This window comes from Salvia miltiorrhiza, chromosome 6 (assembly GCF_028751815.1).
Source record: "Salvia miltiorrhiza cultivar Shanhuang (shh) chromosome 6, IMPLAD_Smil_shh, whole genome shotgun sequence".
NCBI lineage: Eukaryota > Viridiplantae > Streptophyta > Magnoliopsida > Lamiales > Lamiaceae > Salvia > Salvia miltiorrhiza.
Genome location: NC_080392.1, coordinates 15946238 through 15961557, shown reverse-complemented (window position 1 = coordinate 15961557; position 15320 = coordinate 15946238). Strand labels below are relative to the sequence as shown.

Below are 15320 nucleotides of genomic sequence, written 5' to 3'. Positions count from 1 at the left end.
GATAAATTTTACAGAAATATGGAGTTTGAATTTGGACCAATGGTCTTAATGAAAGTTGTAGTTCGTTTCGATACGAGTTCTTAGGCGCAAACAGTTCACAAATCCGAGTTCGGACGAGGAAGATATGACTGAAATGAGATAGTCGCGCGCAGCAGTGAATAGTGTCCGACGAGAATTTCTGAATTTTCGGGATTTTGCGCGATTTTTTGATTTTATCAGTATTTTCGAGTTCTGTACTGTATTTATCCCCTGTGCCTATATATAGGTCCTCTTTTGACCTATTTAGGGTTTCCAACTTTATTTTCCAGTTCTCTAGCTTTTAATTTTCATTGCTTTCTAGTTTTTAGAGCTTGGATTGGATTTCTGCAAGGATTGAAAATTCAAGATTATTCTTCCAAATTTATTCAGAGTTTTTATTTAATTCAGTTCTTTCAATTGCTGTCTTTTTCATTATGTTTATGTTTTCTTTTGCTATGTGTGGCTAAGTTTTTAATCTGATTCTAAAGTTTGTAATAATTAACTGAATTCATGTGATTAATTTGTTAGTACATTTTTGCCTTCCAGTTTATGATTCATAATTTCTTGTGCTTAAATTCTTGTGAATGATCTGATCAATAGTTTGCATGTGTAGCTATTCGGTTTGAGACCTAGCGAAGATAATTGTTTAGCGGATTTAGGAATGTATGATATGATTTTAACCTTGAAACCTAGTGGAGATAGGTGGATCATAGAGAGCTATTCTTATGTGCTTTTGGGAGTTAGTAGATTTTCTTGAAACCTAACGGAGATAGAAAATGTACTAATCTACGATCGTTGCTGCTCTAGCGAGAGTAATTGATTAAATGTGTGATCTATCATCATAACTGGATTAAATTGGTAATTGGGATTAATAGATTGATTGTGTGAATATGGTTAATGACTTTACTTCCCTAGGATCAGTTGTTTTATTATTTGATTTATCTCTGTTATTATTTGCTTTGTGTTATTCTAAATTTCAATTCAATCATTATTTTTCTGTTGAATATTTAAAGTTATTTTGTTTATCAGCCCCTGAGGATACGATACTCGGTTACTTTTTATTTGCTACAATTATATTGTGTTAGTTGTAGTTTATGTTGCTAATAAATTAGTGATCACCCACTAGTTTCTAAAATTAAAAAAAAAAATAGTTACATAAATGCAGAGTCAGAGGGTTTTTTAGGACAATAACTTAGGTTGATTTGGAAATTAGGACAATAACTTTCAAACTTGTAAAAATAGGACACTAATTAATAAGCGTTGCACCCGCAGGACATTTCTGGGCCAATTATCGAATTTTCGGACTTTTCCGCACAGATCAAGCGCATGATAACCCGCACAGAGGGGTTAATTATGTGGCAAGTACGTCATTTTTACGGCTCCAAATAGGATGTCATGTGCTTGGTCCATGCGGGAAAGTCCAAAAATTCAATAATTAACCGAAAAATGCCCTGCGGGTGCAACACTTATTAATTAATGTCCTATTTTTACAAGTTCGAAAGTTATTGTCCTAATTTCCAAATCAACCTAAACCTAAGTTACTGTTTTAAAAAACCCTTTGACTCCATAAATGCATGAGAGCATATATGGAATTTATGCTCTGAAATTTTCTTTGTATGAAATTCGAATCATAGCAAGGATCCAATGGCCACAAAGTTTCTGCGTTTCAGGATGAGAGCGAGAGCTTGAGGTTGAGCGTGAGGTAGCCATGGCTACTACAGAACCGCAACCAAATAGGCCTTCAATTTGTAGATTGTTATATTGATTTATGGATTTCTACCTCAAGAAAACGAAGAACCCTAGTGTTGTAAGGATGAGCCCTAATTTGTAGAATATAATCTCAATTTCTAACTTAGCGAACGAATTACATCATAAACGATGACATTTTACTTTAGACTAAACAACGCCGCATGTCTTGCCGGACGACATTGCCATGTTAGAATTTCTGGGTGCCAGGTAAGTTTTAAATTTGACAAAGTTTCAATTGAAGGGAAAAACCAGATTCAATCAAAAATTGATGAATTTTAAATGACTTTTGAAAGTCATGGGAAAAAATTAGAATACGACCAAAGTTTGTGGATTTTGTTATAAAATATTCATTTCTTAATATTCATGCTCAATCTATGTGGCCTATTGAATTGAGACAGAGAGAGTTTATTAAATAACAATTATTAATTTTGTCATATTGATGGTTTTTGTTATTTGCTCAAAATGAGATTGACTTAAATTATTTGCTTTACAATTTATAAATTTAATTATTATACGTATCTAATTATTATTATACGAAACTCATTAAATTTAATATTATCATACAATATTTTAATTCAATTACTAATATTTAAATTAATATATTTTTTGCTACTAGTTAATCTAACTCATGGATAATGGCTATTTAATATTTTTATATAATTTCAAAATCTAAAATTAAGTCTTCTAAAAAAAATCTAAAAATAAGTAAATATACCATGATTCGTGCATCACATGTGAGGACGTACTAATATGATAAATAAATTAATAAATCTTTTTTTATATTAGTATAGATGTATAAATTTGACAAGTGTAAATCTCTTTTAACTTTTTAAAGTATTTAATGGCTTCATAATCAATATATCCCAGCTGAGATAAGGGGTTAAATGCATATAAATTCACGAACTTTAGTCAAAATTCATTTTTAACACGGACTTTCAAAAATCCATTTTTATACATTAATTTTGGGATACTGTTCAATTTTAACATCAAATTCATCTTCGGTAATTTAAAAACACACATGGCACTAATGTGTAGGCTCACTACCCTTTATCTACCAACCAATCAGTCTTTTCGTGTGTTTTGGGGGAGGGTAGTGAGACTATCCAAAGTGCCACGAGTGTTTTTAAATCAACGAAGATGGATTTGTTGTTAAAATTGATCAGGGTCCAAAAGTTGATGTATAAAAATGGATTTTTGAAAATACGTGTTAGAAATGAATTTTGACTAAAGTTCGTGAATTTAGATGCATTTAATCCCCGAGATTAAGTGTTAAGAAATACTTAGATGTACGTGGTGGTATATTTTAGAGTTAATAGGTCATCTATTCGTCATATTTAATAAAAATAATAATTATTATTAAAAAAAAAATTATTTTTGATGTAAATGTACCAATATATCCTTAATAAATTTTAAAATATTAAAAAAACTAAAAAGTTGCAATTGTTACACTCTTTTTTTCAAAAAACTAAAAATTGAAAATAGTGTGTAATAGTGTAAAATAAAGGTTACACAATTTTTACAAAACTGTGTAACTGTGTAAAAAGAGTGTAATTGTCAAAATAAAGTATGTAGTGATGTAAAATATAATATTACACATTTTTCGCAATTATCACACGATCTTGTAAATCGTGTAAATGGAAAAAGAAATGTGTAACATTGTAATTTAAATTATTATGTATACACGATACGAGAGTATGTTGGTCACAAAGACTATTTTCATAAATTTCTCTATATAATAACATTGTATTTTAGTATATGATCATTTAATCTGTAGTTTTTCTAGTTGGACCGCAATCGCAATTTCCCATATTTGAATCTACGAAGAAGCTCAAGTTTTCACAAATTACATGCAATGTATAAATATATTTGGGAATTGGGATGCAGACGGTGCTTCGACTGAGTAACTTAAGATTACTGGTGCCTTGCACTGGAAGTTCTCATCTTATAGCTCATCGATTTTCCCCAGACAAAAATCAAAAATATCTTTTTTTTGATCAAGCAAGATTCATTAAAAAACGAAAGGGGGTACCAGAGGTACCAAAACAAAGTCTTACAGAAAATGCGAAATAAGATCGTCGCAACACCACCTGGATAAATCCATATCGGGGTCCAAGATACCAAAAATTTTATTCCAACACCAAGAACGGATCTTAATCTCCCTAACCAAAGTTTTTACCTCCCAATCTTTTCCTTCAAAAATCTTCTCGTTCCGCTTTCTCCACATAAGCCAAATGCAGCCCACCCAGATTGTCTTAAGCAAATTCCGGACTTTCTTCTCTTTGCCGCACTCGCTGAACACTATCCAGTGCGCAGCGGCCGATGAGGGCCGTGCCGAGCTAATCCCAGTCCAACTCTGAATCTCATCCCACAGTTCCTGTGCTTTTGAACATGTAAGAAACAGGTGATTCAAATTCTCACCGTGAGCGTGACACCATGGGCAATCTTGGTTCACGTCTCCCAGCATGATATTCCTCTTCCTTAAGTTGTCGGCGGTTGGAAGGCGGTTTCGCAGCAGTCTCCAAGCTGTGACGAGAGCTTTTTGCGGTGCAGCCGTCTTCCAAACCGACACCAAAGTTTTCACCTCTGATCTTTGGTTTTGGTTCACACTCCTCTTTGATTTAATCGTGTCGTAGGTTGATTTAGTGGAGTACCTGCCATCCGTGGCTGCTCTCCAAGTCCATCTGTCTTTTGTACCTGCAGTTGGGACAAAAGAAGAAATAGCATCCATAAGTGATTTCACCGTCTCCCTCTCACAATCCCGTAGCTCTCTCCGCCACTTCAAATCCCAAACCCACACCCCTTCAACCCACCTTCCCGACTCACCAACGCTAACCTTCCTATTTTCACAAAGTCGATAAAGCCTATGGAAAGAGATATTAAGGGATTCCCTGCCCACCCAACTATCCTCCCAGAACTTAGTACCTCGCCCATCTCCTAATCTCCGTTTGATGTTCTCCAAAAACCAACCCTCGTTTCCCCTCCCAGCCGCTGCAACGATCTTGGACCACCAACCATTTTCCATCCCTCTATTTCCCCTAAGAACCAAGCCTCCCTCCCCCCACTCTAATTCGCCATAAAGGGAGTTCACCACCCTAGTCCATAGTAGCTCATTCCCATCCCACTACCTCCAAATCCATTTCATTACCAGTGCTGAATTAACCCACTCAAGATTTCGAAAACCCAGCCCCCCCTCTTTTTGGCTAAGACACAGATCACTCCATTTAACCCAAGGAATGCCCCCATTGAATCCGTTCCCACCCCACAGAAATTTACAAAAAATGGAGTTCAAAGATCTCACAGTAGCTTTTGGAATAAACGAGAAGGAGAGCTGATAGATGGGTATCGCTTGCAGTACCGCTTTCACCAGTGTGATTCTGCCGGCCAAGGAGAACTTAACATTCTTCCACCTTTCAATTCTCTTCCTCACTTTTTCCACCAGATAATTCCAGTTCGCAATGCTTTTACTCTTTCCTCCAACCTTGACCCCCAAGAATTTAAAGGGTGCTTTACCGATGTTGCACTGGAGCTTTGACGCCATTCTTTCTGTTATAGCATCATCCACACCAATTCCCACCAGACAACTTTTTCCAAAGTTCACTTTCAGACCAGAGAGGAGTTCGAAGATTTTCAAAATGAATTTAACCGCCTCGGCATTCCTCTCGCAATTCTCCAAGATGAAGATCGTGTCGTCGGCATATTGCAAGTGGGAGAGCTTCACCTTGTCTCTACCAACCTCAGCCGGCTGAAGCAGTTCCAGAGTCACCGCACGATCGATGAAGGATTGGAGCCCTTCGGCAACAATGAGGAAGAGGAAAGAAGATAGGGGGTCTCCCTGACGAAGGCCCCTCTCCAAGTAAAAATCCCCTGACGGTGAGCCATTTAACAGGACGTTCGCTGAAGCTGAAGATAAGCAACCCTTCATCCACTTCCTCCAAATTGCATCAAAGTTTAATCTCTCAAGCATGACGTCAAGAAAGTCCCATTCCACCGAGTCGTAGGCTTTAGCGAATTCAATCTTGAAGAGCATTCTCCCATTGCCACGTTTTCTTGCTTCATTGATAACTTCATTCAGGACAATCACACCATCAAGAATGAATCTTCCACTTATGAAAGCAGTTTGATTTTCAGAAATAATGGAGCTCATGACCATTCTGATTCTGCCTGCAAGAACCTTTGCGATGACTTTATAGATACTCCCAATTAAAGAGATTGGCCGAAAGTCCTCGAAGGAGCCACAATCCTCTTTTTTTGGGATGAGAACTATGTACGAAGAATTACCTCCTCTAGGTATCTTACCATTCTTATGGAATTCCTTCATAAGGAGGATGAAATCTTTTTTAATAGTCTCCCAGGCCGATTTCCAAAATTTGAAGTTGAAGCCGTCCGGCCCCGGGCTTTTGTTGGCTTCGCAGCTCCACACCGCTTCTTTTAATTCGTCTTCTGTGAACGGTCTAACAAGCCACGTCTTGTCTTCAGGAGAGAGTCTTCGAGCCGCGAAATCAGGGGGAATAATCGGTAGGATTCTATCATTCATTCGGAAGAAGTTCCCAAAGAATTCTGAAATCTTAGCCTTAAGATCACCTGGTTCATCAACCCATTGATCTCCAAACCACAAACCAGTAATCTCGTTTTTCCTCCTCTGCCCAGCAATCACCTTGTGAAAAAAGTGGGAATTGATATCACCTTCTTTCAACCATCGGCTCTTAGCTTTTTGCCCAAGTAGTCCATTCTTGTTCCTTGTATGAAGAATGATCTTGGCTCTCACCTCGTTCCTCTTAGCAACCTCCTGCTCATCAAGGCCGAAAACATCATCAATCGCATCCCATTGTTGTAATTCCTCCTTGCCCATCTTGATCTCATTATCGATGAACCCGAAACTGGATTTATTCCACTCTTTCAGAGCCTCCTTCAACGCCTTCAACTTTTCCTTGAAGATGAAGAAACCCCACCCCTCAACCTTGGTTTCGTCCCACACCTTTTGAATAAGTTGACTGAACTCCGGGTGTGTAGTCCAAGCATTTATGAACCGTAACGGTTTTGGCCCCCAATCCACTGTCTTGGTCGAGAGTAAAATCGGGCAGTGGTCCGACACGGATCTCTGAAGGACCCTCCCGGCAGTTGACGGCCAAGAATCAAGCCAATAGTTATTCACCAGAAATGTATCCAATTTGCTCTTGCATCCACCATTCGCTTGATACCACGTGAATTTCCTCCCCTGTGTACGAACCTCTGTCAACTCGCTATCTCTGATAGAGGTGGCCATCCGAATCGGAACCGTGAACCGATACCGGGAACCGGACCGAACCGCACGGTTCCGGAACCGGAACCGTTAGAGACGGTTCCGAACCGGGAACCGAAACCGGTTCAATACGGTTCGGTTACGGTTCTATTTTTTGGAACCGCCGGTTCCCGGTTCCAAACCGGAACCGGAACCGGAACCGTGGAACCGTGGAACCGCGAACCGCCGTACTTGAACCGTGAACCGTACCAAAAAAAAATTGATCATAAATTATAGATAAAATAAAGCTTGTTTACAATTAAAAAACTTAGTGCATGTCAATTGTACGAAAAATAATTTACTATTAAAGAGCTTGGTGATTGCGAATTATTATGATTCATTAATATCTGAAGATATTGTAAGATAAAATATCATCAAAAAGAAAAAAAATATATACTATAATTTTTTGGCTTAAATTATTGTTTTGTCTTAAATTGGAAAATTTAAGACTAAATACATGACCAAACCAATTATTTGTGCTAAATTAATCATTAATTAAATTGGGATACTTCACACAAAAAAATATGATTATTTGTGAGTTTCCCTTAAAAATAAAGTAATTCAGAGTCAAATTTATTCTTGGTGTTAAAATAAACATATTTATCAGAACGATTCGCAACTTAACCTCCTTTTTATTGTAAATTAAGAGGTAAAAATTAATTTATATTTACCTCGTTCCAATTTAATAAGCCACAAGGTTTGGACACAAATATTAAGAAATGAATAATTTATAATAAAATTTAAGAGGTAAAAATTAATTTATAATTTCCTCGTTCCAATTTAATAAGCCACAAGGCTTGGACACAAATATTAAGAAATGAATAATTTATAATAAAATAAGAGAAATAAGGTAATTTTTTTGAGGATATATTTGTCTAAAAAGTAGGCGAGATAAATAAAGAAGAGATAATTATTTGTGAGGTAAAATGACATTTGATGTAAATAATAAGTTATGTATAGGATATTTATTATGTATTGACTTTTTATTTTAGGAAGTCACCTATTGAATTAGGGTACATGGAGTATCTTTTTTTATGTTAATAATGTCTAATTTATTTTTACTATTTTAAATTGATAATTTTAATAGTGTACTCCAAAAATAATGGTAAAACTATAAGAATGATTATTTCTTAATATAGATATATATATTTTTATCTTAATGCCTATTTTGTTTACTATTTAAAGTTTAAACCACTAATAAGAATATATAAGTTAATTATATAAGAATATAAGTTAATTATATAAGTTAAGAATATATAAGAATATATTCTTTGTAAGAATATATAAGTTAATTATTTTATATTTGTAAGAATATTTGTAAGAATTGCAATTTATAAGTTAAATTATATTTGTAAGAATTGCAACTTTTATTTTATTAAAGCATATTTTATTTAATTAAAGCATATTTCATTTAATTAAACCATATTATATTTGAATACAATTTATAAATAAAAGAAAAAAAAAATCACGGTTCGGAACCGGAACCGGCGGTTCGGAACCGGAACCGGAACCGCCGGTTCACGGTTCGGAACCGGAACCGTGGAAGTTATAAATCGGTTTGGTTCCGGTTCCCGTGTTCGGAACCGTGGAACCGCCGGTTCCGGTTCGGTTCGAACCGGGAACCGGACCGTGGCCATGTCTAATCTCTGATGAAGGCGTCAAACCTCCTCATATCTGCGGTATCAAAGTTGTCGCTCTTTCCAGCCCTCTCACTCTCGGATTGCATTAAAGTCTCCCATAATACATAAACATCTATCTCTGTTATGCTCAACTAAGATCTGAAGCTTATCCCACAGATCAGCCCTTTCTCGGGCCACATTAGAAGCATACACATTAACAAGACAGTAACTTAAATTACCATTTTTTCCGACCCCATTTATGATCACCGCTCCCTGCATATCCCACGAACTTGTAGCTGTAAAGAGGTCCTTGTTCCAGGCACATAAAATTCCCCCAGACCTACCTTCCGCGTCCCTTCTAGCCAAACTAAAATTGTTCATATCCCACCAGCCAAGGCACAATCCGTCCTCCATAGATTCCATTTTTGTTTCCTGGATGAAGCAAAGGTCGATACGCTGCTGTCGAATAACATCCCGAACATCTCGTTTCTTCGCAGAACTTCCCAAGCCTCTAATATTGTAAGATAAGAAATTCATAATTAAACAACTCTGACCTCTCCCAGCACGCCCTTTGGTTGGTTTTGTGACCTAAATTGTTCCTCCATAACATCATCCGTAAGATTGGTTGACAAGCCAAGTTTTTTACCGAAATCCCAGATGTCCCTGCCCTCGTCCGCGTGCTGCTCTTGGCCTTGTCTCATCTGAATTCCGAAATCAGACGCCTCAATGCCTCCAGTTTCTTTGTGGGAAATCGACTCAGATTCCATCTGAGCTATGAAATTCTTCCACTTTTTCTTTTCACCCGCCTTCAAGATGTGTTTTCGAAGCTTTTTATGTTTCTTGGCCCGATTCTTGTCAGCTTTATCCCGCCATTCCCCTTCCTCACTGTTAGAGTGGGCAGTTCGGAAAAACTGAGGATCCTCTCCCGTTTGACTCTGCGTGTCCACAACTTCCTCTATCGCCCCTTCCAGGTCACCTGAACGCCTTTCAGAGTTATCGGTGTCTTGCGCAGCAGCCGGAGTGACTGGATCCGCTGGCACCTTCATAGTCGAAACCAAAAGATCCCTCGAAATCAATTCGCCGCCAACCTGATTTTGATTTGCGGAAAAATCCTGGCGAGAAAGGGGGAAAACAGGTTGCGTAGGATTATCTGGGTCAGCCTCCAAAGGACCACGATCAGGGTCCAAAGAAGAAATATCGAAATGGGCCGCAGTCCCTAAGGATTGGTTTGGAATAATAGAAACGTCACTTGGGCCGCAGGGCCCGGCAAAATTCGGCCCATTCTGATTAAACACCAGCAAGGCGTGATTTGAATCTGCTTCGGGAATTGAAGATCTGGGTTCACGCCCAGCCGCCAAGATCTCACAGCTTTCCACGCGTCCAACGCACACATTATTTGCCAAAGCAGGAAACGAGGAGACGCCATCATGATCCACCGCTCCGCCTTCCGCCTGAACGTCGGAAAAAGTGTGATTGTCGATGATGGCCTCCGCCGGAGCAGTCGAGATCTCCTCCCACGACCATTCGGATTCAGACTCGGACGCCATCTTCCTCCTGTCTTCCTCGCAAGGAAGTTCGTTAATGGTGCGGACTTCTTCCACCCGAATCTTGAAAAGCAACTCCTTCGATTCTACAATTAATAATTCTATCGATCGACTGTAGGCCCGTGGAGATTTGAACTCTAGCTTCATCGAGTTTATCTCTGAATCTAGTGCCCTCTTCCGGCTTGAGCACCAATCCGAACTTTGAGCATGCAACGTCGAAAAATCTAGGGTTCCATGCATGAAGTGGGATTCCACACCATCTTGTCCAAACAATGCGTTGATGAGTAACGTCAATATTCCTCCAAGGCCTGCACCATTGAAACCAAAACTTGCTCCACTCGTCGAGTTCTTTCAACACTTCCTCCGTTGTTTTGTCGCAAAGGCTCCGAATCAGGACCAAGTTCCCTCCGAGAGAAGTAACCGATAATCTACCTGAACATTCGCAATTTATCTCTTCCTTAATCTCCTCCCAAGCATGATCATTTTTAATGAATCCCGTGTGGGCTCCTCGGAGCCATTCCTTTTCCGACTCCAAAGGTTGGAAATGAAGTTCCTCATCAAACATCGGTTTACCCCTGTTACCCACCCTATCTGTCTTTTCCCCCGTCAAGGCCTCTCTAAACGAGACCCCTTCCCTCCTTGTTCCAACCGAGCAACTTTTAATCTTGAAGGAGGTCGAAGGAACGTCTTGTTTCTTCTCTGTGTCAGTGCTGCCGTTGCCAGCTCTTCCTCTGTTGAACTTAGGCTTAAACACCCTGATTTTGTAGCTGCCAATCCAAAGGTTATTGAGTTCTGTCAGAAGCTCCTCTTGGTTCACGACTCCTTCAAACCTAACGAAACCGAAAGGTTTTCCTTTGAGGTCACGTTTCGAAGGGCAGAACACATCAATAGCTTTCCTAACTGTGCCAAACTTTCTCTTTAGAAACTCCACGCTGCAATCCTCTGGAATATTGTTGAAGAAGAAAGTAGTCAGATCGTTCCCGACACCCCTCGAAACGTTCCTCTTCCTCTGAAGAGAGGCAAGGTTCCAGCTTCCTGCTGTGCGGGTCCTTCTATCAGCTCTCACATGAAGGGTCTTAGGGTTAAACCCACCGGTGGGATAAAATATCTGCCTCACCGGATTGCACTCGGAAAAGGTCGGCGCTACCCCTCTCTTCCTCACCTCTCTCCACTCGCCTTCCATTTGGTCTCCAAAAATCAGAAATATCATCGCACAATTTTTAATATTAAAAAATTATAAAGATTATGCATGATAATAGTTAGTTAGTCAAGATAAATGAACATAAAGCAGTTAGTTATGAATCTTGATTCTAATTGGCTATTGATTTTGCTGAAATCTTATTGGTCAGTTGCGGTGCTGCGATTGAGGTCAACAAAGCAAAATTGATTTTTACTCACTAGACTAGACTAGCCTTTTTAGGCCTGCTTTCTTTTTATTTTCACCACTCGATAATTTTTTCCTTTTTTCTTCTGAGGAATAAAACTCGATAGTATTTTTTTTTTCTTTTTCTTTAATGAACAAAACTCGATAAATGATTGCGGTAACAAAATTCGAATCGAGCTTGTTATACATAATTTCTTAAATTTTATTTATTTATATATTACCGTGATCTTTATAATAATATGCAATTTCAAATTGTAATCGCGTGTCTTCACGTCATTCGAAACTTAATATATCCTTCATACATAGCATGAAATTATAATTTTAAAACTTACAATGAAAAATGCAGGTGAAGATTAAAAAAAGTGCAGGTGAAGATAGTATTACTCCTCAAATTCATTTTTCAATCTTGCATAGTCATTTAATTTATCGTATCGTTACTATAATGGCCTTCTTATTTTGAAACTCAAAGCTTTTAAGTTTAATACTGTTCATCTAGACATATATTTCATCCATTCGAAAAGAATATGCCTAGTTCACATGTTAATTAAATGTATTGTGTAAATGGAGAAAATGGTCCACTTTGGTGAATAGAGTGGAGAAATAATGATGAATCATAAAGTTGTAGAAAAGTACTGAAAGTGGTGATAAAAAATACTTCTCCAATCTTATAAGTTAAATTGATCAACTTCTTTTAGACATGTGATTTAAAAAACTAGTATTTTAAGTGCTCGCTAGCTTTCAAATAGAGAAATAAAAAGGAAATGGAATCAAATAAAGGAGTGAAATGATAACAATAACCATTGTTTTTATTGAGTGTTTGGTTAAACAATGGAAATGAATCATTAGTAAAGGATTCTCTTTCTTTTGTTTCTCTTCTATTTTGAGAGGTAACAAATTAGGTGATTGAGTTACCCTCAATAAGGGTAATGATTAACTCATTACTCAAATCAAACAACAAGTAATGAATTCAATTAATTGAATCTATTTCCAACCTCTAAAAACACTCAATCAAATGTGGGCTAAGTGTGTTTGGTAATAAAGTGAATAAGTAATTAAATGTTTCCTTACTTATATTTATTATATATAAAGAAATTGATCAACTTAGTTAGGACGGCCCGAAAAGAAATATTGATCAAGTTAGTTTGGACAGAGGGAGTAAGAGATTAGTGATGGAATCCAGACGAAAAAAGAAAGTGAATATACTTTTATGTGATGGATGAGTATAATTTTCTTAGGAGACTCAAATATGCCTTAGCAAACTCATATTTCCCAGGAAATTACATACCTTACTTTTCAAATTTTTATTATTGTAAGTAAATTGCCATTCCATGATACTCAAAATATATATATATATATATATATATATATATATATATATATATATATATATATATATATATATATATATGGTTGGGTTCCGGTGGATCCCTATGCTTATAATAGATCCGTAGATCCAAACCTAGACCACACATTTATGATATGTGGCGCATCAAGATGGTGAGTACACGTGGCAAGGCATTTCAAGGCAAAATCTGGAGAGGGGTAAAATTGGAATGTAATTTTCGAAATTAAAAAAAAAATTAGATTTTCTCAAAATAGGTATATTTTAGATGCATAAAGTTTCATACGAGAATGCATTAACTTTCATATAAAAATGCATAAAGTTTCATATAAAAATGCATAAGATTTCACCCCACCCCAACCCCACCCCCCATACCCCTGAACCCCACCCCACCCCAGAACCCCACCCCCACCCACCCCCCCACCCACCCCCCAATTTTTTTTTTAAATTGATTTTCTGACCACTGACCCACCCCTACCCCCACCCCCCACCCACCCCCACAATTTTTTTTTCTCAAAAACTGATTTTCTGACCACTGACCCCCCCACCCACCCACCCCCCACCCCCAATTTTTTTTTTTTTTGAAATTCAATTTTTAAAAAAATAAAATAAAAATTGGGGGGGTGGGGGGGGTGGGCCAGCAATCAGAAAATCAGTTTTTGAAAAAAAAAAATTGGGGGGGGGAGTGGGGGTGGGGTGGGTGGGGGGGTGGGGCAGGGGTGGGGTGGCGAAACTACCAGATTTATTAAAATGAAATGCATTTTTTGTATAATTTAATGCATTTTTATGTGAAAACTTTATGCATTTTTGTTTGATTTTATCTGCATGTGAAACATGCCTATTTTTGGGGGGTGGTATCGGGGAGGGTTGGGGGGTGGTGTGGGCTGGATTGGGGGGTGGTATGGGGTGGGGTGGTGAAAATACCAAAACTGGAAAAATTAAATGCATTTTTCTGTTCAAAGTTATGCATTTCATGTGAAAACTTTATGCATCTTTGTGTGAAACTATATGCATCTAAAATATATCTATTTTGAGAAAATCTAAAAAAATATATATTTTCTTTTAATTATTAAATCCGAAAATTACATTCCAATTTTACCCCTCCAGATTTTGCCTTGGAATGCTTGGAAGCTCCTTGCCACGTGTCACCATCTTGGTGCGCCACATGTCATAAATGTGTGGTCAAGATTTGGATCTAGGGATCTATTATAAGCATTGGGATCTATATGATCCCATTCCTATATATATATATATATATATATATATATATATATATATATGGGAGAGTTCAATGGAGACCACTCCCTTAGATAAATAATAAAGGCCAAATCATGTGCGTCGATTTTGCTTAATCTAACGGTGATAATTCAACTGATTAAGATTATTAATTTTCGGTTATTTGATTTAATAAAGTTTAAGTATGTAATTTTCTATTGTGCATATCCGTTTAATGCACTAAATATATCTAATCAAATCTTTTATTTATAGAATATTCATTTGGAGATAAGTTTGTTACATGAATAATGCATTCACATAAAAGGCTGCGGTATGTTCGTATAAAAAACAAATGAACATACTAATGTTCGTTGATATGTTCGTATAAAAATAAATGAACATACTTATGTTCGTCGATATGTTCGTATAAAAATAAATGAACATACTAATGTTCGTTGTTCGCTAATTATTTTCACCACGCCGCAAGTATACGGTGTAGTTGCAATATAAGGGAAGCAAGGTCGTATTCCACAAGGATTGGTGAATTTAAACTTCTAAATATTATTAATAAGTTGTTTTCAATCTATTTAGACAACCAAAGTTCAAGAGGTGTTGATAACTAAAACAAAGCTAAATAAAGCAAGTAAAGTAAATAACAATAACATAAACTTAGTGAATAAATTGGGGAATGACTTGAATGAAAGTTATCCTAGGGACTAGATTTCGATGGATCGTAATGAACTTCAATCTAAATCAATATAAATCTTGATATGGCCCATTTATCTAGGGCGATCTCCCCACTAGTTTTAGCCCCCTCCCGGACGACTAAAACAGTAGATTACGAGTCATAATTGCCGTCCCCGGTCAATTTCTAACCTATAACTCCCAATAGCACAAAAGATCAATAAGCCCTCACCCAACTCTCAACCTCCCGGTTTATTGAGATGATATGTATCAAACTCCTAATCTATTGTAATTATCCTCTCCCAATTCAAATCACAAATTAGAAATGCGCAAAAGGTGGTCAACCAATCATACAAGAGATAAATCTAGGACTTGAAAAGATAACAATAAGCACAATCAAGATATATATAGAACAAAGAAATCAATCCATTACAAATCCATCTAATCTAATCCCTAAGATAAGAGATTTTAGCCAAGCATATTCATA

At 37.2% G+C, this 15320-nt stretch overlaps 1 protein-coding gene across 1 annotated transcript; it reads right to left on the bottom strand.

The window, feature by feature from the left end:
* Positions 1-3817: 3817 nt before the first annotated feature.
* On the bottom strand, positions 3818-4789 carry LOC130990569 (uncharacterized). Its single transcript, XM_057914790.1, has one exon. It carries the CDS (start codon positions 4787-4789, stop codon positions 3818-3820), a length of 972 nt encoding a protein of 323 aa, XP_057770773.1.
* Positions 4790-15320: the final 10531 nt, after the last annotated feature.

Excerpts from the sequence above, each read along its gene's own strand:
- LOC130990569 (XM_057914790.1), bottom strand. The coding sequence starts at position 4,789 with ATGGAAAATGGTTGGTGGTCCAAGATCGTTGCAGCGGCTGGGAGGGGA.